The 22861-nt window shown below is 36.3% G+C and overlaps 1 protein-coding gene across 1 annotated transcript in view; it reads right to left on the minus strand.

The window, feature by feature from the left end:
* Window positions 1–22861, minus strand: part of Il1rapl2 (interleukin 1 receptor accessory protein like 2) — a 1099213-nt gene that overhangs the window by 11236 nt on the left and 1065116 nt on the right. The window contains exons 8-10 of the mRNA XM_028770319.1: window positions 18839–18984; window positions 8793–8936; window positions 999–1169 (exon numbers count right to left, since the gene is read on the minus strand). Coding sequence (XP_028626152.1) covers window positions 999–1169; window positions 8793–8936; window positions 18839–18984 — 461 coding nt within the window. The remainder of the gene's footprint in view (window positions 1–998; window positions 1170–8792; window positions 8937–18838; window positions 18985–22861) is intronic.

The raw sequence follows: 22861 nt of genomic DNA on the forward strand, positions 1-22861 counted from the left end.
TCTCTCTCTCTCTCTCTCTCTCTCTCTCTCTCTCTCTCTCTCTCTCTCACACACACACACACACACACACACACATACACAGAGGCACACTCACAAATATAAATTTGAAATGTGCTAACATATGTGAAATTATCTTAAATGCCATCAAGTCTAAAGATAAAGCTTTTTATTTTGTAAATATCATATTGTGTGAATTAGCATTTTAAGAATTTTAACAGACACATATTCAAATATGTTATAGTCCCTAGATTTTTCCTCAATAATATTTTTAAAAGCTCTTTGATGGCAGGGATAATCTCATAAGCATCGGTTCTCCTTATATTTTACCATATACATGTTCTGAACAAAGCACAAGTTTTTAAAACAAGAACAAAGCATTCATTTTTACTTGAAACTGGATTTACTCTGCAAGCTCAAGGGTAGCTTTCAATACGTAGCATTACTGAAAAGTAGCATTCAAACCTACAGTGTCTGGCACATCTTAAAATTTATTTAAATACTAAATACATACAGAAAATACTGCTCCCAATGGCGTCATAGACCTTTAAAAGTGGATTTTTCCATAAGTCTGTGAGTGAGTGACAAGGCAGAGTGAATAACAAGGATGAAAGGCAAAGATTCAAAGTTATTAGTGACATTTATTGTAGTTATAAGTAGAAACACAATGACAGGAGTCCAGCTTTGGAACTGCAGTACACCAAAGTAGCTTTTGCTGAATTTTACAATTTGTTTTTAAATGAAGTGTCATTATTATCTTAGAAACTAAAGCAATGTAATAAATACCACACTTATGGTATAACTTCTATAAACAGACTTAAATTATAAAACTTCAGATACTCTAAAGTCACAACATACACAAGGAACAATTTGAATTTGAAAAAAAATCCATCTACTGTGAGAAACAATTTTCTAAAATGTTGGCTTTGAGGCATGCTTGCTTCCATAGAAGTTGCTGAAAGAAACAGAATGTTTTAAATACAAAATTCAAAGTTACTTACTTCCACTTGGAATCAGATCCCTTTCTGGGATGAAGAGTTTATATCCATAGTGTTTTTCTAGAACGTCTGGCAGTACTTCAAGAGCAAACTGCTCTTCCTCAGTATTGTCACAGTCCAAAGTATCTTGATCCACTTTTGTGTAAGAGAGATATGCATCATATTCCTTGTTGTCTTAAAGAGCAACAGTATCAACAACAAAAAAGTATTAGAAGGTTCCCTTTGAATATTAGATGTCTATGATAACTAACGAGCAGAAATAAACATTGCAATTAGTGACTAACTTTTGTAATTGGAAAAATAATTCATGTGTTATAGGTAATGTTGTCAATTTAAACCCAAATATTTAATATGAAATGAACTAAAGCAGTTATGAAATGGGCTTCTTACAGTCAGGACAGAATAGAACAAAGATGTATTATTCGTGCCTTTTGGTGAGGCTCTGCATTTGTGATATTCAATGATGTCTGCAACTGATTATCTCAGTGTGTTTGAATGCAGGACAAAATAAGCTGAAGTCATGGATGTGAAGCCTTCATGTGCCTCATGTGCCAGTTGGTTTGGCTGTGCCACTTAGTCACAGCCCATACCTCGTTTGCACAAATAAGTCCATGAGATCCAAAAGGGGCTGGGCCCTAAACTGTGGAAGATTGAAGTAATCCAGCTTCACTCCTAGAGACTGTACTTAGCATATGCTATACTTCCAGTTGGTTAGTGTCATCATCTTCATATACAAAAAGCAGTTCATTACCAAATAGCAGAAACAGCAGCTGGGCTTTATACAAATGCGTTGCCTGTTATTCCTGCTCAGCCAAGTAATTTGACACAAGTTCCCAAAGAAGCCTTTGTTTCAAAATATCCCTCCTTCCAATATGGCCACATTAGGGTGTCTCTTCACATGTTTAGTCATGGAGTTAACTGTACTTTTAAAGCTTATTTTTATCCTCTTTTGCTACATTGGCTCAGAGCCAGTCTGTCCAAAGTACAAATGTGTATGCATGCATGCATTTTAACACAAAATGTTAATGAACACAATTATCTAACAATTGTGTTAGTCCTCACATATTTTAGTGGGAACCTATCATAAATGTTGTATACTCAAAATTTTCTTATGTAAAGAAATTTTAAAAGTTAATTTAGTAAACATAAGTCCAAGAATAACTAATAATGCTTATTGATAGCAGTTTCTTGAATACATTGATTTTGAAAGATCAGTAAGCATTTATTTCTAAAACACATCAATATTTTCCACCAAAACAGATCTGATTAGAATGTAGCTAAAATTTTATCATAAGATAGTTTATAAAATAAAATAGGCATTTACTAACCTATTTCATTACTAATATCTTGGTCCTAGTGGCTGAATGAAGGCATAAACTGCAGGTATAAATTAATAAGATATACATGCCCTATTGTTGGAGTAAGTGGGACTCCCTGAAACTTCTAATACAGGATTTGTGTTCAAATCTTTGTACAATTCCACCCTTTGCTATGTCCAAATGAAATGAGCTCTGGTTATTGATGTTAAGATGGTGTCTGAGATCAGGAGAAAAGTTTAATACATTTTAGCATGCTGGATAACTACAAAAGGCTTATAAACCTTGCTTAGGTTTCTTGATTGTCTAGAAGCACATGAACCCCCCAAAATACTGTCTTGGATGGTTGAGAAGATCTTTTGGCTTGCAAATTGGACACATTCCATGGTTATACTTAAAACTCTACTTGGAATTGAAAATGTTCTTCAGCAATGCTAATGTAAGAACCTCCTGGAAAGGCTCGCACCTCTGCCCTTGCTCCAATCAAGCACAGGATGCACCTGCAGGCCCCTGACTTTCTCCAGCTATAATTACTCACCTGGGACTCAAAGCTGCCTATGATGCACAGCTGGAAGAATAAAACAGTCCAAAGGACAAAAAGCTCTATTCCTATGAGCAGAATATATTTTACTGTTCTTGGTAGATAGTATTGCTGCCTCAAACACCCATGTCAGACCAGACTGTCGTTTCTCATCTCAGAAACCCACCTAAATTGAACCACATCTTACTATATTCATCAGTGATTTGTTGAGCTTCTACTGTGTGTTTAGCTATCGTTAGTGACTATCTGACTCTATCTATCACCTACCTTATGAGAACTTTTAGAACCTTAGCCCATTGCTTGTTCAGACTATGGTGGTTTACTCTTTTGCCATGCTGAAACTCACATATACCTGGTACTATTTTCACTTGCTTTACTCTGTCCTAATATTACAACTCAACACACACATGCTCTTCTAGTAAACTATTTCTCTATTTTGATACACTAAAGGAATTATAACAAAGAATATCTTTGTTTGGCATTCTAATATTTGAATATTGAGTTTGAATGTTGACTATCTGGATAATCAGTGTTACCTAGCATTTTGGAAGCTAATCACTTTCTGAAAGATGTTGCATTGGTTTCAGTTATGTCCCTATAAGGTGGATAAAAGGTGACAAGCTTATTGTAGCTGGCTGGAGCAGGAAAAGCACTCTCAGAGCTAACATGTCATATGTCTCAGAAACTTTAGGATGCCAGCTAGTGAGCCAGCAATGACTCAGATGCCACAGCTTTAAAAGGCACTTCAGCCTTCTGCAGAGAGCCAAGAAATTTTCATGAATAGCCACAGCTGTTGCTCACAAAGAAGGACAAGATGAATAGAGTAAAAGCATCAACATGATGCAAATAAAGTTAACAGCCAGGCTTGACAATTGTTTGAAAACCAAGAGGCAGTCCAGTGACACCACTTTTCTAGACAACACTAACGAGTCTTCAGTGGTAAATTATGCTGACTAAACTTATTTGTGGAAGTAGGAAATTGATAACAGTGCAGACAAGGCATTAGAAGGAGGGCCACTGGCACACTGGTCATCAAAGCTATGCTGCTCCTAATGAAGACAGTAGTTGTAAAGACAACCGGACTATTTGTGGAAGCATTTTCTTGTTGTCACACCTGTCCTTCCATATTTTAAAATCTAATTTTAATTGTGCCCATCATGAGGGAGCCCTTCCTGTTTGTGCAGCCCTGTTCTCCTGCAGCTACATGAAACCCAGTCCTAAGCCCTTAGGTTCTAAACTATGGAAACTCACTGATTCTTTTAGAGCCAGTAACTAATTTAGAAGCTATATGTGCATGTGCATACAGTATCAATCTCAAGGAAGACTATAAGAGAATGGGACTCAAATATTTATTGAAAACCTGATCAGCCAAATAAATGAAGCAATCTATGGTGGGTTGAACAAAATAAATTAAAATCAGCTGGGGGAGTCAAAGCTGGCTGGAAAAATTCTATTTTATAAAGTAAATCCTTTTTATAAAATGTTATATGAAACACACACACACACACACAAACACATGCATGCACACTCACACACATATGTATGTTTATGTATACATTGCTTGTCTTGAAAGCATGAAGTCCTGAGTTCAATACCCCTAAGCTCATGTACAAACTATGTACGCACTCCCAGTGATAGTAACATGGCAGGGTAGATGTCTCAAATAAAATGTAGAAAGTGCTTGAGGGTAAATAAAAGAGGCTGTCCTTCGGGACAGGTATGGCCCTCATGCCTCACTGGACAACAACAGGGGGACCGGAGCCATTACAAGGTCCCCTTCAATTACTGGAGGTCAGGCCTTCGCAAGATTAGATTCGCCACAGCCCTTCTATACTTAGAGAAGGGAGGAGATGTCAGGGGCATCCCTGCTTATACACTGTAGGCCTAAAATCAGCCATAGGCCTAGAATCAGCAATAGGCCTGTCATACATGTGTACTAACACCGAGTCTTGGGTCTCAGTGGAAAAACATTGAAACAGATGGCTATAAGCTAATGTAAACAGGCAGTTTTTGTGACAATTTACCAGCCTGAGTAGTCATAGACCTTGTAAATAGGTAGCCTTGGCAGATATTACCAACTTAGATAAGGACAAGTGAATCATAGGCAGAGTCATAGTGACCTATCCCCTGAACCCTCACCCAGCTGATACCCTGTTCTGAAAAATATCTGTATTCCCCCTGAACACCCACGTTCCAGTGTCATCCCCTTCCCCACGTCCTGATTTTTGTGTTTATAACCCCTGTGTGAATGAGTATAAATTACAATTTGAAAAAAAATAAATTATATATATATATGTACAAGTTTACAAAAGACAATGATCAGTTTGGTTAATAGTTATTTAAAAAGTTTTGATAATAAAGATTGAATAATACAAAAAAAGAGGCTGTCCTATGATCTCCATGTGTATGCTAAGCTAGCCTGCACTCATACCCAGGAATATACTCCCCTACATATACATAAATGCAGATGCATATACAAAATTAAAAATGTTTTTAAAAAACCCATAAATGTGTGTATGATATCACTGTCCTGGATAGGTGTTTGTCAACTTGAGAACAATCTAGAGTCATTTGAGAAGAGAAAACTTTAACTGAGAATATACCTCCACTAGATTGGTCTGTGGGTAATATTTTTTTTTTTTACTAATAATTCATGTAGGAGGCTTTGGTCCACTATGGACAGTACCATTACTGGGAAGGTATTCCTATAAGAAAGCAGGTTCAGTGTCATGGTTTGTATATCCTTGGCCAAGAGAGTGGCACTATTTAGAGGTGTAACCTTGTTGGAGTAGGTGTGTCACTGTGGGTATAGGCTTTAAGACCTTAGCCTAACTGCCTGGAAGTCAGTATTCCACTAGCAGCCTTCAGACGAAGTTGTAGAACTCTTAGCTCCTCCTGCACCACACCTGTCTAGACACTGCTATGCCCCCACCTTTATGACAATAGACAGAACCTCTGAGCCTATAAGCCAGCCCCAACTAGATGCTGTCTTTATAAGACTTGCCTTCCTTGGTCATGGTATCTGTTCACAGCAGTAAAACCCTAACTAAGACGATCAGCAAGCCATAAAGTTAGAGCCAGTAAGCAGCACTCCTCCACGGTCTTTGCTTCAGGTCCTTACTCCAGTTTCCTGTCTTGAGCTCCTACATTGACTTCCCTCATAATAGATTGTGATCTGATACTTAAAAGATGAAACAAACTCTTTTCTCCTCAAGTTGCTTTTTGTCATGGAATTTTATCATAGCAATACAGATCCTATCTAAAACAGTCACAGTACCTATCTATGTATATTGTATTTGACTATATGTATATTGTATATATATATAGTCAAAGAGAAAATACAACAAAAAAGTATTTAGAAAAACTAATTTCTGTTGATGAGATATTCAAATATACAAAATAATAAAGAGTCTGGTAGCATATAGGCTGACATTGGTATCATATAGTGTATGTTTCTGAAAGGATCTTAAAATGCATTTACTTGAATACTTGATGTACAAGCATTCAAATGTGAAATGGAATTTGTACTTTTATATTTAGTATTGTTTGGGGTGGCAGAGACAGGAAGATCCCAGGAACTCAGAGGCCAGTCAAGCTAGCTGAAATGGAACGTTTCTAATTCAGTGAGAGACATCATTAAAATGTCAGAGACTTATAGAAGTTGTCCTCCCCTTGCCTCATCCTGTGTACACACGAGCAAACTCAGTCATACATTCATAGGCATGCACTATGTACACACACATCAAATATTAAAAATAAAATAAATAAAAATAGAAATTCATTCATTCATCCTAACCACACCCATGTTGACCTTTTAGGATTTATTTAAGCTAGTATAGAGATTGTATGTTCAAGTATCAAATTTCCATGTAGAATTTATAATATTTAAATATTCTTTTGTAATGGAGACCTTTGAAATGAGCTAGACCCTTTAACATACCCTACTTCATAAAATTGTCTAATTAAAATGTTGTTTATTACTGGGAACTTTTGATCAAAGGTATCCTTAAAGATGCAAAACAAATCCCTGTAAATGCAATGTTATTACTGTGAACTTAGTCTTATATATCCAACAATCAGTCACTATGGTTTATTGAGTAAAGATGATAACAACAAATAATTATCATAGAGTAACTTAATAAATTGCATTGTCTTTTACTGCGATTAATAAATTGCTCATAATTTTTACTCAAAGCAAATTAAACACAAGAGACTACTTTTTATGTTCTTTTACATAGAACATATACAAACAGAAACACACCTTCTTAGCTTATACTTGTTATTTCATATTTGTAAGTAAGAAATATAATTTTCAATATTAGTTCTTATACATGGGGCCAGAATATAATTGATTATATTTTCATGTATACACCCATGATCAAGCCTTATTTCTCTTTTTAAAGATACTCTTATATATCTGTCTGTATTTCCTTGAACATTTTGCTATAACTCTTGAGTAAATGCACAACTTCAAAATGAATTTATCAAGAAGCATTTACTGTGAAACAATAGTCAATCAAGATCTACTAATACTGGTACTTATGTAATAGTAACAAAAATGTCAAAATCAGATTTCTCTGTCTTCACATTAGTTAAGTCTTCAAGGTAAAGGCTTTACTAAAAAATGCAAATAAATGCTTATTCTTCAATATTTCAGTAAACTAAACACTTTAAACTTGTCTTTAAAGGCAATTGTAAAGTGTTTTTTGTTTAAAAAACTGACTTGTCTATGGCATTCTACATACATGTTTCCAAGGATTATAGTAGTTGGGTAGTGAGGCCATTATATATAGTGATATAACATGATTTCTTATGGGTACTGATTGAAAAAAATATAGCACTTCGACTTGTGGGAAAGGCAAGAATATGGCCAAATATATTTATTTTAAAAAATTGTTTGAAATAATAAAAAATAAAATATAAAATCAGAAAAATATCAATTTTTCTCTTAAAGAAAGTAAAACATTTCTAAATGTTCCAAGAGTAAGTCTTAGTAAAATAATTTATTGACACTTAATTTATATGATTTCTAAAAGTCACACAAAGAAAATATACCAAATTGAAAAGGTACAGTTTTCGATACCTTTCCCATTGCTGTGACATAATACCTGAGAAAATTCACATATGAAAATGTATGTTGCCTTAGTTTTAAGATGGAGATAGTGTGTTACAATTCATGGCAATGGGACAGGCTTGGGAAAGAGATAGCTCACCTTTTGTGGGGACAAGGAAGCACACATCACAGATGGGACTTGATGGCTAGATAAGTTCATTCACTAGCAATGAACTTCTTACAGCTAGTTCATACCTCCTTTGGGTATTACAACCTCCTAAAACAATGCTACAAGCCAGGCATTGAGTATTCATACATATGAATTTGTGGGGGTTGCCCCACATATTCAAACTCTAACAGACACACTCTAAATTTGTATCTTTTGAGTCATCTTCAGAATGGTACTAAAAATATTCAAAATATGTAGGCTCATGTACTTTGTTGAGCTGTTAAAGGAGAATGTCCGTACTTTAAAAACATTTTTTGAGTGCTTGTTTGCTTTCTTTATGATAGCAATTGTTAAAAATGACCACTAAAGTTTAATTTTCTAGACAAACATAACATGTAAATTTATTGTTGTGGGAAAGGGCTGTCATAGTGATTACTTGTCTCTAGATTAAGAAACAACTTGTTGAGAATTTTATTTAGAAATAATATCTTACATTAATAAGATAAAACAACGCATTATATCCTTTATCCACAGTTGCATATCCATGTTTTTCTTCATAAATACCCTTTCCCTAGCTTGTTTAAGATGAAGTTGTACATGACACAATCCTTTATCCCTACATATTTTAGTTTCTGTTTTCTAGTAATAGAAATTGACTCTTATACTGTCACCCAACAATTTTGTCTATTAACTGAGTTTGGGGAAAGAGATGGCTTACCATCAGTAGTTTCATCACCCCCGAAACGCTGTCGGTAGAAAAGCATCAGTTCTATGTTGTAGCATTTGTAGACCACCAGTAGCAGTATAAGTAGCAGAAAGATTGCTCCCAGGCCCCCTGCAAGCTCAATTTTGTAGATTAAATCTGAAGTAAACAGAAGAAACCAGAAAAGGTAATTAAAGCAGCAACACTTTGAACTTCTCAAATCTCTATGAAGGAGTTGTACTAACCATTCTGGTTTTCTTTTCAGAATATCTTGTGCATTTTCCTCCTGATATGTTAGCATGAGTCATATTTTAATAAAATTAACCATATTCTAAAGCTTTGAACAATTTACCATTACAAGTAGTAAGCATATCATAAAAGAAATATTTAGATCCCAATTAATTGAAAAAATGTTGCATTTTCACACACATTTTAAAATTATTTTTTAATATTTAATATAATTATTATTTTTATTACTTATTATATAATAAATATATAGTGTTTATTTAAAATTCTTTATTATTATAAATTATAAATATTATATATTATCAATATATCATACATTATTATTATTTTATATTTGGTAACTATTAAAGCTCCTTTATGTTGGATTCATGGTAATGTTTTGTTGCTTCTGTTAAAATATCTTGTTGGTTTAGTGAGATTATCTTCTGTACTTCTCAGGTCACAGGCTGTATTATTCTACTATAGAATAACATCATAAAATTACTTTCAGAATCAAATAAAATCTAATGAGCTTGCAAGATTTAACTGTTCCACTTAACCTCAGTAAAAAATAATCTAATACACACTAAGGGGGGGGGGAATTAACTTATCCGTTCCCCATACTTATTTGAATAAATTACTATAATGTATTTGTGATATAATATACCCAGTGGAACAAAAAGTGCATGAGAAATCTAGGTTAGGCACTTAGCCTCTTTGGCCAATACCAAAGTACACTATACTTAAGCTTTTCCACTGAGGCGTTCCTGGAACTCTGAGAGTTGGGATAATTAAATCAGCACATAATGGAATGAAACAATAATGTCTCCCAAGCTCAGAGAACAGTGGATTATCTGTAGTTTAATTAGTGATATTAACAAATCTAGAGTGATCATAAAAATAAAGGGGCAACATCATGGAAATTATAAAAATTAGAAGTCAAAGGATATTTTAGATTTTGAGTTCAGCATTTTCTAAAGGAGAAATGCTAAATCTGATCGAGCTCAGGAAAGAGAAATATTTTCTGTTGAGGGACAAGAACATCCACTGGTCTCATCATAATTAAGTGAAATTGTCTACAAGATTAGGTGGTCTCTGTTTAATTTAATTCTGTAATTATCAAGCAAATACTCTATTACTACTAATTCAGCTTACCATGTAACTAGACACTGGCAAGGGAAATGACATTTTATTTTGCCCATTAGTTGCTTCTGAATGTGTTTGGCATCAGTCACTTTCCCTGGGTAGGCCTATTCAAGTTTCTGAGTTGGCTACAACTCTTGAGAGACACAGACAACTGTTCTTTGGGAATGTTCCTTTTCTTTATGTAAGACCGTTGCTTGAAAAATATAAGTCATGGTCAATGTAACAAAACCCGTTTCACATATTATATTTATTACACACACACACACACACACACACATTCAATCTGTTCTTTACTTTGTAAATATCCTTGTACTTAAAAGTTTTTAATCAAATCTGTACATGTAGAATTTGAGACTCTGTAGTTTAAATTAGTTATCTAATGCCATCTATCTAAAAGTGACTCAAATAGGATAAGAACTATAGTCTCTTAAATTCAAATTCCAGACTGTTTTTGTTCCACCCCAGCACTATATACTCTATCTGGAAGTCATAATGGGAAGGCATCTACATCTTCTTCCATGGAAACACTGCTGGTATTTCCTTGGACCCTGTGACTTGTGGAGAATTTGGTCCCCATTGTTTGGCTCCAAAGAGTGAAGATAGACTGCAATTCCTAGTGACAATGAGATCTTACAGGCTCCTTTGAAGAGGACACTGGAAAGTGCTATAGTATGGAAGGAGGGGTTCCTAGGAGAATGAAAGAGTTAAGTTCTACCCAAGGAAGTCAACTGAGAGCTGGACACAATGTAGCTGAGTAAGAAAGACACAGAGTGGAAACGGAAATAAAAGCAACTCTTCTTGTGTTAAAGCAAAACCAGGCATGGTGGAAAGGGGAAGAGAAGGAAGCTGTTGTGAAGGAGAAACTACCCATAATGGACAGTCCGAGGGGACTGAGTGAGTAGGTATGGGAAGTGAGTATCTCTACCCTACAGGATACAAGAGGAACTCAGTTTGAAATGAAGCCCCTACATTTTAGGCAAAGTCAAAAATCCTACCACACATTTAAGCATGTGTCTTGTCTTATAAACTGGCATCCTAGGAACTACTCCCTACCGCTATCTAGGGGTAAAGCAAGCTTCCATAACAAATTTGTACTGGGAAACAAAAGGCAATCTTTCCTGGTTTCCTCCCCAGGTTCCATCAACAATACATTGTAAATGACCACTGCTGTGTTGGAAACGATTAATGTTTCTTCGTTACTCTGAAAATCAACTTGTCTTTCAATTTACCTATTTGATTGACTGACTCTCTCAGGCTTTGTTCCTGTTTTTCCCTTAAGAAATGTTCAACTTAATCTGTAAATGTTTACACTTCTTTCTCTTTTGTTCCCCATCTTCTTCCCTCTTGCCCTTCACCTCTCCTCCTTCTCCTCCCTACCCCCTCTTTCTCCTTCTCTTCCATTTCCTCTCTGGCCAGAACAGCTCTCAACTGTTTTCAAAGTCACTGAATGGAAAATTTCCCAACAACTTCTATGTTATTTACAGAGTACAGTTGCTATTAGGTAGCTGGAAAACGTCAGTGGCAGGAACAATTTGTGCTCTCGAGTAGCAGACACCCATGTCAGCAGTAAATATATGGAAGAGAGTCATGGTGTGAAAAGTACCTTTGTGGTTCGGGGGGTCCATTTTTATAAAACATGCCTCTGAAAAATATTACATAATGGTGGCTGTTTAAGTTGAAAACTGTGAACCTTGACTCCGAGACCCAACAAGTATTCTTTGATTCAGCTAAGGCAGTCTTATCAAAAAAGAAACATCCATCCTATAATCAGAGGGTAAAACTGCCACCAGCCAAATGACATCTGGCTTTCTTTTGTCTTCTGTTTGCATTTGCCATTTTCTATCACAGCAGGATCTGTACTTCAAGACATTTCCTGACAGAGAAGCTGAGAGTCATTTATTTTGGTCTGTGTCTTGTAAATACTTCCTCAGGATAACTGTAGCCAGGGAGGAGACTTTTGAGTAGTTAGAACTTTTTGTAGATGCTCATAGTGTATGTACAGTTCTTTTATACCTTCTCAGTTTGCGCCCATCTATTTCTTCAGTGTGAACACAAAGGTCAGATATTATTGTATGGGAAAAATAGCAAGTGAAGACAGAGACAAGAGAACAGGGTTTGTGACTGTGTTAGTGTGTGTGTGTGTGTGTGTCTGTGTGTGTGTCTGTGTCTATGAATGTTATGAATGTTTCAGCTTGATTCTCTAACAAACGCTAGTAAATGGGTTAGGGGATTTATTCTGGGACCTGAATGTTGGCATCCTCTCAAAAGGCATGTTTGTTGATCTTGGGATATCTCTCAGTGGCTGTGCATTTGTTAGAGTCCCAAGTTTGATTCCCAGCATTAGACAAAACACTGTGTGTTAAAACAGTATTAGGTTTGGGCAATGGTATTAGGATTTTGGGACAACTACCCCCGTAGAGGCTGGAAAGAATCTTTTTACTTGTTTTCCTATGTGAGACCACATAGAATCTAACAGCTATGAGGAATGGTTAATACTAGACAGGGAATATGCTAGTGCACCGATCTCTAGAACTGTGTCAAAGCTGTGCTTTTAAAGGTACTGCTCGGCTAAAGCTATTTCGTTATAGCAGCCAAACAGATTAAGACATATGTTACTGCTGACTAGGGTAATGGTATAACAAATATCTACAAATGGAGAAGTGGCTTTGAAAATGGATAATGAATGGGTTGAGGTTCAAGGAGATATGATGTACATTGCCAGTGCAAAGAGCCTTGTGGGAGAGTCTGGTGATGGTTCAGAAAAAGAGGAGGACTCTGGGGAAAGGCTCATTTTTTTTTTTTAAAACTAAATTAACCTAAATAGCTCTGAGCAGAACATTGGTAAAACATGACTCATAAAGTTCTATGAAGACTTAGACCTTGGATATTCTAGCCTCCAGAAGTATGAGAAAACATATTTGGTTTTTTGTAAATTACACCTTCCAATATAGCCTCTTATACTAAAACAGCTTCCTATATTGTAAAAATCCAGGAGGAGTAGAAAAAGTCTAGGTGGGTAGAGGGCAAATGAGAGGGGGTGGGGGAGGGGAGGTGGACTAGGAAGAGAAGGGAGGGGAGGGAGGGAGAGGCAGAGAGTGAGATTTGGATTTAGTGTCATACTTATGTTTTTGTGGGGAAGGGAGTATGTACAGAGAAGCAGACCTAATTACCAGAATTTTTTAAGGTTAAGTTCATGATCTTGGTTCACCAAGAGGGGAAAATTAGATGGATCTCTTACTACTGTATAGTACACTTTCTCTCTAATAGCTCTTCAGAGAAAATAAAATATAACTGCATTAGGAGCTATAGAGTTAAAGGTTATAATATTTTTGTAAGTTCTGTCCATGATGACTGGATATGTTAGAGGTGAATTTTTACTGTACAAAAGCCCTTTAGAGTTCATGAAATGATTCGTCACAAATTTCTTCTCCATAATGATCACTTAGGGGATTTCAAATATTTGACTTACAGCTCATTAAGAAGTCATTGTTCCATAAAACAAGCTTATGTTTGCATTCTAGGTGGACTTATCACAGCCGGTGAGGTCAGGCTCTATTTTGATAAAGTCTAATAACTCTAAATTCAAGGTTAATATATTAAATATAAACATATTAATATAATATATTAATATATTATGTATATTAACGTGTGTGCATGTGTGTGTTAACACAAGTGAATCTTGATAGGGTTTTTGAAAATTAGCACAGTTTCCCAAGTACATTTGCCCCTCGTAGTTTCGAGAGCTCAAAGACCAAATGAAAACTTAACCTTGTTCTTTAGCAAAGCACGGTGAAAACCTTTAACTTCTGCCTAGAAGAATGCAAACTGATCTATCATGTGTCAAATATAATTTTATTAAAATAAAAGTGTGCCGAGAAAAGTGAATATTAATGTTTATCAATGTAAAAGAAATCATCTTAACTCTCAGCTTCACTTGAAAACTTTGAAGCGCTTATACTCTTCTAGAGCAAAGTGTTAGGTTGTCCACTAAGTAAAGTATATTTTGCCTACATCCTGTTTCACATTTTTTCTAATAGTCAATCCATTTATCTTCTATATATGCTTGACCTTTGAGACCTTTGGCTTTTTCACCTCTGAGCCTGAGAGTTAAGAATCTTTAAAAAGAAAAAAAAAATGACGCTAAGTAACTGAGGGCATACAGTCAAGAGAAGATCACAGATAAAATCGTGTTTTGTGACTCTTTTTTATCTTTTCTCCCACTGCATTGGGCTAGCCATATATGATTAGAGTTTCCATGCAATGAAGACTTTTCAGTATTTATTATGTTTTATATACTATGGATACAGATGTCACTAATGCAAGAAAAATCCCTACACTTACAGATGGAACATTCTTTGGCAGGAAGAATGCAAGAAACAAATGTCCAATGTAATAACCAATACTAATTAATGCATACACCGGAAAGAAACTGAAACTTAGAAGGCACAAAAAAGATAGTGAATCACATTTTATATGAGGTGTCCAGGGAATGCCCACTGAGTAGGTCACATAAGAAGAGGCCTGTGTGACTGGAGGCAACCATGGGAACAGAGAGAGAAAAATGTTCCAGGCAGAAGAAATAAACAATGGAGACAGATCTAAGAAAGGACAATCCTTGTTGAGCATGTGAAACTGAAAGGAGGCTAGTGAGCATGGCATTCAATCTAGAGTGTAGTAAAAAGTGAGATCAGCAATCAGAACAGATTGGGCAATAGCAAAATTTTGGGGTTTTATTCAGTTCGCGTGAGCTGAGAGCTCCAACTCATCTGGCAGTGGTGAAGCCGAGGAAGTGGTTAAAGCTCTGCTAGGCTTTGAAAGTTGAACCATTCAGCTCAGTTGTGACATGCATAGAGAAAGCTAGAACTGAAGGATGGTTTTGGATATTTTGGTCCAAAAAACAAGAACGATGATGATGAAGATGAAGAACAGAGGATCATGAGTATAGGCAGATGAAATGCTCCTGTTTGGGGCAGGAGACGCTGGATGTACCTATGGGATATATAAGGTTTTATATATTGTTAAATAGACAGATACATAAGTCTGGACTTTGTGTGAGATGACAATAAATAAATGAAAAGCTATGAGATGGAGACCGACTGAGAATTCAGAGATTGAAATGAGAAGCTGGAAAAAAAAGTGAATCACAGCATGTATCTAAAAATATGGCAAATGAGAAATAATGTTGCCAGTTAATAATAATTTTAGTCAAAATTCTTTGTGGATGATACGGAAGGCAATAGAGTTTTACAGTGTATTATCATGTCCAGTTTCATATTTCTAGAATTTTAAGAACTGCCAGTTGTTGCTTTTACTTTTAAATAGAATAGATTTATTTTAAAACTCGGATTATATCTGTTCCCACTGGTTGAATTGTTACAAACCTTCCTTCATGGTTTTTTCCCTAAAGAAATTTCGTAATTGAAAAACAGAAAAAGAAAAAGTAAATAAGAAAAAAGTGTGCCTTTTGTGTAACTTTTATTAAATGTTTATATTTCTTTGCATTGTTACTACCTCAGAGGTTTGGGATGTCTATTTTATTTGTCTATTTCTCAATATCTAGCATATGTTTGCTACACATGAGTCTTCAATAATAAAAAAGAGTTTTAATCATTTATTCAACCAGGATGCAACCTAAGTGCCTATTAGTAGCAAAACACTGTCTAAGTTGCTTAAAGACACAGAAGCACAGCAGCAAACTCTGGCCTGGAGAATCTCTGAACCAAAAGTACAGGGACAAAGCAACTTTTGCCACAAGGCAAATGTAGGCTAATGTAGGAAGGTATATAGATGAAAAATTACCCAATATTCAATATAATAAAATACACTTTTTAGGTGGAATACATTTTATATCTAGTACTTGCTGGTTTAAACTGTTAGTTTTACAAGGTAGACATTGTTATTCTTTTTGTATGTACGAGGAGACTAGGGTTCAGAAACACTAATCAGGCATATCAGTTATATTTCACCAGGTGGCTGAACCAGATTGCCTGAACCTGGCCACACTGACTTCTCTTTCCATATTAGACCCCATTTATGCATAAATGTGCCTTTAAGATAGCATCGAGTCCAGTCATGTGAGAAATGCTGCTGCTGAGATACAAGCAGTATTCTCAGAAAAATCACGCTTCCTTGCTTCTTCTGGAGATTCTGGTCAGGCACAAGTTTTGGGGCTGGCAAGAAAATGGAAATTCCATCTTGGCTAGTAGGTGCAAGTAGTGATTTTGCTGATTTAATCTGTTCTATTGTTCTATAGCCTAGGCAACAAGTGGCCTGATTAAGAACATGTGTTCTGCTACATTTACAAAACCTTTCCCAGGTGAACACACAAACTATTTAGTCTTTTTGTAGTAATGGAGACTTCTGCTAAAGCCTTTTCAGATGCTTTTCTGGCACTGTCTAGTGTTAGCCTCTTTATGCATAAATTTTGTTTCTTTTTCTTTTTTCTTTTCTTTTTTCCCCCATCACATACAGTTCTATACATTCTAGAACAAACTATTAAGAGCACCTTTTCCAAAAACACCAAAGCACTTAGAATATATGCACCTATTGAAGGTCTTTTGATACCAAGTCATGTGACAAAGTATAACTTAGACAATTAATGATAACTCTTCTTATATGACATTGTTGATAATTTATGTTACATTTTATTTTGAAATATAAAAAGTAACTTTGTTTTAAATTTGTTAACATAATGTCTAACATTTCAACTAAGCAGTATAACACATAATAAAGTAAAATACAGAGAAAATATTGAATGTTAGTATATCCAAATTTTATGTATCACTTTGAATTACAAACATGGCACATTTTATGTCAAGTGACATAATGTATAACCAGACTTTATTTCATTCTCATTTCCTTATGCTATTAAAGGTCATAGGCTTTTTATTTTTGCTAGTATGCTCAGCAAGCAAAATATTGCTCCTTAAAAAAGACAACAGTTTTATTTATTGTTTCTATTTCCATTTTTAGCTCTTGGGCTGTTTTGTTTAATTCCTTCACCTGCTTCATTGAATTTTTCTGTATTTCTTTAAGGGATTTGTTTCTCCTTTAAGGGCTTTCACCTGTTTATATTTGTTTTCCTGTATTTCTTCAAGGGAGTTTTTTTATGCTCCTTACAGGCCTCTATAATCTTCATGAGATGGGATTTTAGGTCCTTACCTTGCTTTTCATGCATGTTAGGGTGGACAGGGCTTGTTGTTGTGGGAGAACTTTGGGGTGACCTTAGCCAAAATGCCCAACATTGGAGAAAAGGAACTCAAAGAGTCTACCTCCTGTAGATAGACAGGGCCTCAAGTGGAGGGACAAGGTTACTAACCCACAGTCAAAATTCCTGACCCAGAATTGTTCCTGTCTAAAAGACCTGCAGAGAGAAAAACGGAGAAGAGACTGAAGGAAAGGAAGTCCAATGGCTAGCCCAACTTGGGATCCATCTTATGGGGACACCAAGGCCTGACACTACTATGCTATGATATGCTTACAGATGGGAGCCTGACATGGTTGTCATCTGAGAGGCCCTACAAGTAGCTAGCTGAGACAGAATGCATATACTTACACTGAATCATTGGTCTGAAGTCAGGACCCCTATGGTTGAATGAGGCGAAGGATTAAAGAAGCTGAAAAGGAGAGCAACTGACCTCATAGAAAGACCAGAAGTTTCAATTAACCTAGACCACAGGGAGCTCCCATAGACTGAGCCACCAATCAGGAGCAAACATGGCCTGGTTCTAGGCCCCTGACACATATATACCAGAGGTCTACCTGGTCTTCACTCACTAGATTATGTGCTTAGTCCTAGACAGCCTTGAGGCCCCAGGGAAGGGGGAGGTCTGGTGGGGGGTCGGGGAGAGTACCCTCTTGGAGGCAAGAGGGAGGAGGAATGGGATGAAGAACTGTGGGTGGGTGGGGTGAGCGGGGGCAACAGCTGGAATGTAAATAAATAAAATAATTTAAATTAAAATAATAACTGCAGGGACAAAAATGGAGAAGAGACTGAGGGAAAGGCAGTCCAGTGACCAGCCCAATTTGAGATTCATCTCAAGGGGAGGCTCCAAGGCCTGACACTATTACAGATGCTATATTGTACTGGCAGAGAGGAGCCTAGCATGGCTGTCCTCTGTGAAGCTCAACAAGCAGCTCACTAAGACAGAAGCAGATACTTACAACCAACCACTGGACTGAAGTTGGTGAGCCCTGTAGTTGAATTGGGGAAAGACTGGAAGAAGCTGAGAAGGAGGGCAATCCCATAGGAAGACCAGCAGTCTCAACTAACCGGGAGTCTTGAGATCTCTCAGACACTGAGCCACCAACCAGGCAGCATACAAGAGCCGGTCCGAAGCTCCCAACACATATGTACAGCAGAGGACTGCCTGGTCTGGCCTCAGTGAGAGAAGATTCTCCTAATTCTTGAGAGATTTGAGGCCCCAGGGTGTGGGGAGGCCTGGCGCTGGTGGCAGGCAACATCCTCTTGGAGACAGGGGGAAGGAGGAATGTGATGAGGAACTGTGGGAGGGGAGACCAGGAGAAGGGTAATGGCTGAAAAAAATAAAAGTAATAAAAAACATTCAAATAATAATAAAAAAGACAAATAGTTAAAGGAAGTTTTTATTAAATGACAAAATGTGTCCAGAAGCTATTTAGTAGCTATTGGTAGTTAGTAAAGGCATAGTTGTATTTATGAAAAAGAATACCCTTTTTCCGCAGTAGAACACTGGCGTGTTTCCGTCCATTTCTGTTCTCCACATGGCAGGTATAATTAGCCAAGTCAGCTTCTACCACTGAGTCAAAGATAAGTGTTAACTCAACTTCTTTTTCTCCAAGATGCTCTTTGAGGAGCCTGAAAGAAAGACAGGAGACTTGGGTGTGTTGGTTTGAAAGAGGCAGAAAGCAGTCATATAAATTCTACAAGATGCTAAACCAGCACGCCTGCCTCTGGATTCTTATTGAATATGGTACTCTAGTCAGAGGCATGTGATTATATCACCTCCAGAAAGAAAACACAAAAAGTAAAGAACAGAAAAGAAAGAAAAGTCAGACATGGAGATTTTAATCATCAAAAAAAGGAAGCGACAACATGTCTCTGGGCTTTGATAAATAAGAGTATATATGATTTGTGTCAAAACAAAGCAACATTGGTTTTAATGATTTAACATTGGTTTTAATGGTTTAAATCGAGTTTATGTAAACTAGTTGGATCTTTACACAACGACACAATGAAAAAATCTGTACGAGCATAGGTTTTATGTTAGAAGTTGGCTTTATAAAGGGATAAAGAAGAGAACATTAAAAATGGTGAGCATAGGCACTGGAGAGATGACTTAGCAGTTAACAGCATTGGCTGTTCTTCCAGAGGACCCAAGTTCAAGTCCCAGCACCCATGTTTTAGCACACAATTATCTGTAACTCCAGTTCCAGAGGATCTGACACTCACACAGATATACATGTAGGACAAATGCCAAATGTACACAATATAAATTGATAAAATTAATTTCATTAAAAACAGTGAGCGTAAACCTGGGCATAGTAGCACATGTCTTTCATTCCAGCGCTTGGGAGGCAGAGGCAAGTGGATATTTGTGAGTTTGAGGCCAGCCTGGTCTACAAAGTGAGTACTACAAATGATACAAAATTGCTGTTAAGAATCTAGTACACAGAGAAACCCTGTCTTGAAAACTACCAAACCAAAGCAATAATAAAAACAAAAGCAACCAATCAGATAAACAGACAAGCAAGCAAGCAAGCAAGCAAGCAAGCAAGAAAGCAAGCAAACACACTGTGAACATGTGTATAATAAACAAAAGGTATGTAGGGAAAATAAACAGAAGGTACTTAGTGACTTTTGATCTCCAAATATAAGAAAACCTCCCATCCCCGCACCTTGCTTGTTATCTAATACAGTCCTTGGCCCAGTCCAAAACCTGACTGCCTATCCACCCCCATGGACCCTATTTCTCTGAACCTTGTTCCCATCTTGTTCTTCTACTTTTACTGATGGAAGAGACCTTTCTCACGGTGATATTTTATCCTAGTTTCCTTTCCCTGTTTTATTTCTGAAGCTAATTGCAAGAGGCCTTGGGCAGCCAGAAACAGAAGAGCTATATTACTAGCATTGGTTCCTGTTTCTTCAAAGAGTGCGAGTCTTGCCATTATCTAGCTATTTCTTCATTAAAGACATTTCTGCTTCCTCATGTTTTTGACCAAAAAGAGCAAATGAAAATGGTAGAAAATCGCTGTTAAGTATCTAGTTAAATACAGACATATATGGGTAACTATAAAATAGTTTATATGGAAAATTAGGGGGTGACGAAAGTAATTTTTATCTTCTTTGTGGATATACAATCATGAACACAGAAAAGGCTTCTCTGATTGACTAGTACAAAGTCAAGTTAGAAACGTATGATGTAATTTTTCAATTGGCACTGAACTTTCATTCATTTTTAAACTGGAAAGAATACATACTCTACTGACAATGAAGCTGGGATAGTAAAATGAGTGCAAATAAGTGATTTGAAAAATAAAAACCAACCACTATCACATTTAAAAAAACATTATTAAATATAAATATTTCTTTATCTGAAGATAGACTTTTTTTGGATTTTGGCTCCTCCCAAAACATTTTAATTTTGCTTTATTAGCATTTAATATTAGTTTGGTTTACACTTTTTCCTGGTTCTTCTTTGAGATATAGGAAAGCTTTAAATTAAATTGGCAGAAGAGAGCTGCTAGAATCTCGGAATCCGTTGTACTGATATGAAACCTAAAGTAAGTTCTAAAAACTTTCAAAAATTAACCCTGCTTCTGTTTCCTTCTGTTATCCAAGACTTGATAATGTGTGCATATAATTCAAGAGAGTCTTCTATGACCTTTTATATGTTTGTATCTTTAAGATCACATGCTACTATTTGTCTATATATTAATTGCTTTACTGACAGCCTGAAGCTAGAATACCTCATTTACCTCTCCCCCCAATTTACATTGACTTCTGTTATTCCTTGTTTTCTCCCTTCCCTTGGTAAATCCCACAGTATTCAACTGTGTTAGCATCATGTAAAACCGCTGTGGAAGAAGCTCTAGTAGTTGCAGAAGCCTCAGAGGCGCCACAAATTTCATTTGATTTAAAGTATCACATGGAAGGCAGTCACAGTCTCTGCCAGGCACGGGGCAGAAAGCTGATCGTGTTCCATGCCACAGAGCGTTTCCCTCCTCATCTCTAATGCAGTTTCCAAAAACAGATCTCCACAGGCTGCAGAAAGAATTTGGAAAGAGGATTGAAAAATGATCCTTCTTCATTCTATTAATATATATGAGGTGTCTTAATTATCAGCTCTTAAAAATCTAGAGGTGATTTGCTTTTTTGGAATTAAGCAGGAGGTTGGTGTTTATGTCTGTATTCAGTCTGTAGAGTAGTCAAACTTTCCTACCAAAACTGATATATGAAAATCCATCGGTGATGCTTTTTCAACACCGAGTAAGTACCTAGCTCAGGGCTAAAGACTTAGTATAAGAAAAATATAAACACTCTAAGGCTCAAACTTGATGCATTACACTCTAAAATTTAAAGAAGGCAAAATCTCCACAATTGAAAAATTACAGGATGGATGAGGTCAAAGAAGTATTCCTGCCCCAATTGTGATAACTATAGAATTTCAAAGCACACAACGTAAATTAGCTTTAAAAATAGACTTGACACAGTGGCTAAGCCAAAGGAAAAAGATATTGTTTTCCAGGAAAATATAGTGGTAACTATTTGTAGAATGTGTGAAAGCTAGACACTAAAGAGACTGGTTTTATGATTGATAGAGGTTAGAGGTGAGGGCATCCTAGGATGTATTTCAAATAACCAGAAAAGTACTTCATTCTAATGATAAAATATGAGAATACTAAGAGTCATGTGAAGTTGAATTTATTTTTAATGGTTTATTTTGTGTATAAATCATCACCAAAAATGTTCAAAAATTGGCAAGTTTGGACAAATCTATTTATCCATTGGAATTTTGTCCTGTAGAATGTGTTCTAGTGTTTTGTTGCTGTTGTTGCTGCTGCTACTCCTGTTGTTGCTACTATAAAAGCAGCTTTTGGAGATGAGACTAGTTTAACTTAACTTTCAAATTACAGTAGATCATTGAGGGAAGTCAGGGAAGAAATTATGTCTGTATTCAGTCTATAGAGTAGTCAAACTTTCCTACCAAATACTGATATATGAAAATCCATCGGTGATGCTTTTTCAATGCTGGAATCTAGAGTCAGGACCTTCTCTCTGCCTTCTGCATGGCTCATACTCAGTTAATGTTCTTCTACATTTCAGGCTATCTGCCTGGGCCTAGCCACTCACAGTGGGCTGAGCCCTCCCATATAAGTCAAGAGAATCACAGACCAGATGGCCACAGGCCAATAGGATCTCCACAATTGGTTAATTAAGATTTCTTTTTCCTATGTGGCTCTAGGATGCATCAAATAGACAATAAAATCTAACCAATACGGTGTCCAAGGTCTAACAGTTTAAGGCAAGCTACATGAAAAGGTAAACATTAGAAAAAAAAGTTTTCAAGATCAATCCAGGTGACAAAAACCACTACCATCAAAAATATGGCCGTAATATATTATTAGAAGTTTTAATAGAGTAGTTATGGTGATGGCTTGGTCAATTAAATACTTGCTACACAAGCATAAAGACACAAGTCCATCTCCCTAACAAATGGCAAACCAGGTAAACA

The sequence above is a fragment of the Grammomys surdaster genome, unplaced genomic scaffold (assembly GCF_004785775.1).
Source record: "Grammomys surdaster isolate TR1022 unplaced genomic scaffold, NIH_TR_1.0 200, whole genome shotgun sequence".
In the NCBI taxonomy this organism is placed as follows: Eukaryota; Metazoa; Chordata; class Mammalia; order Rodentia; family Muridae; genus Grammomys; species Grammomys surdaster.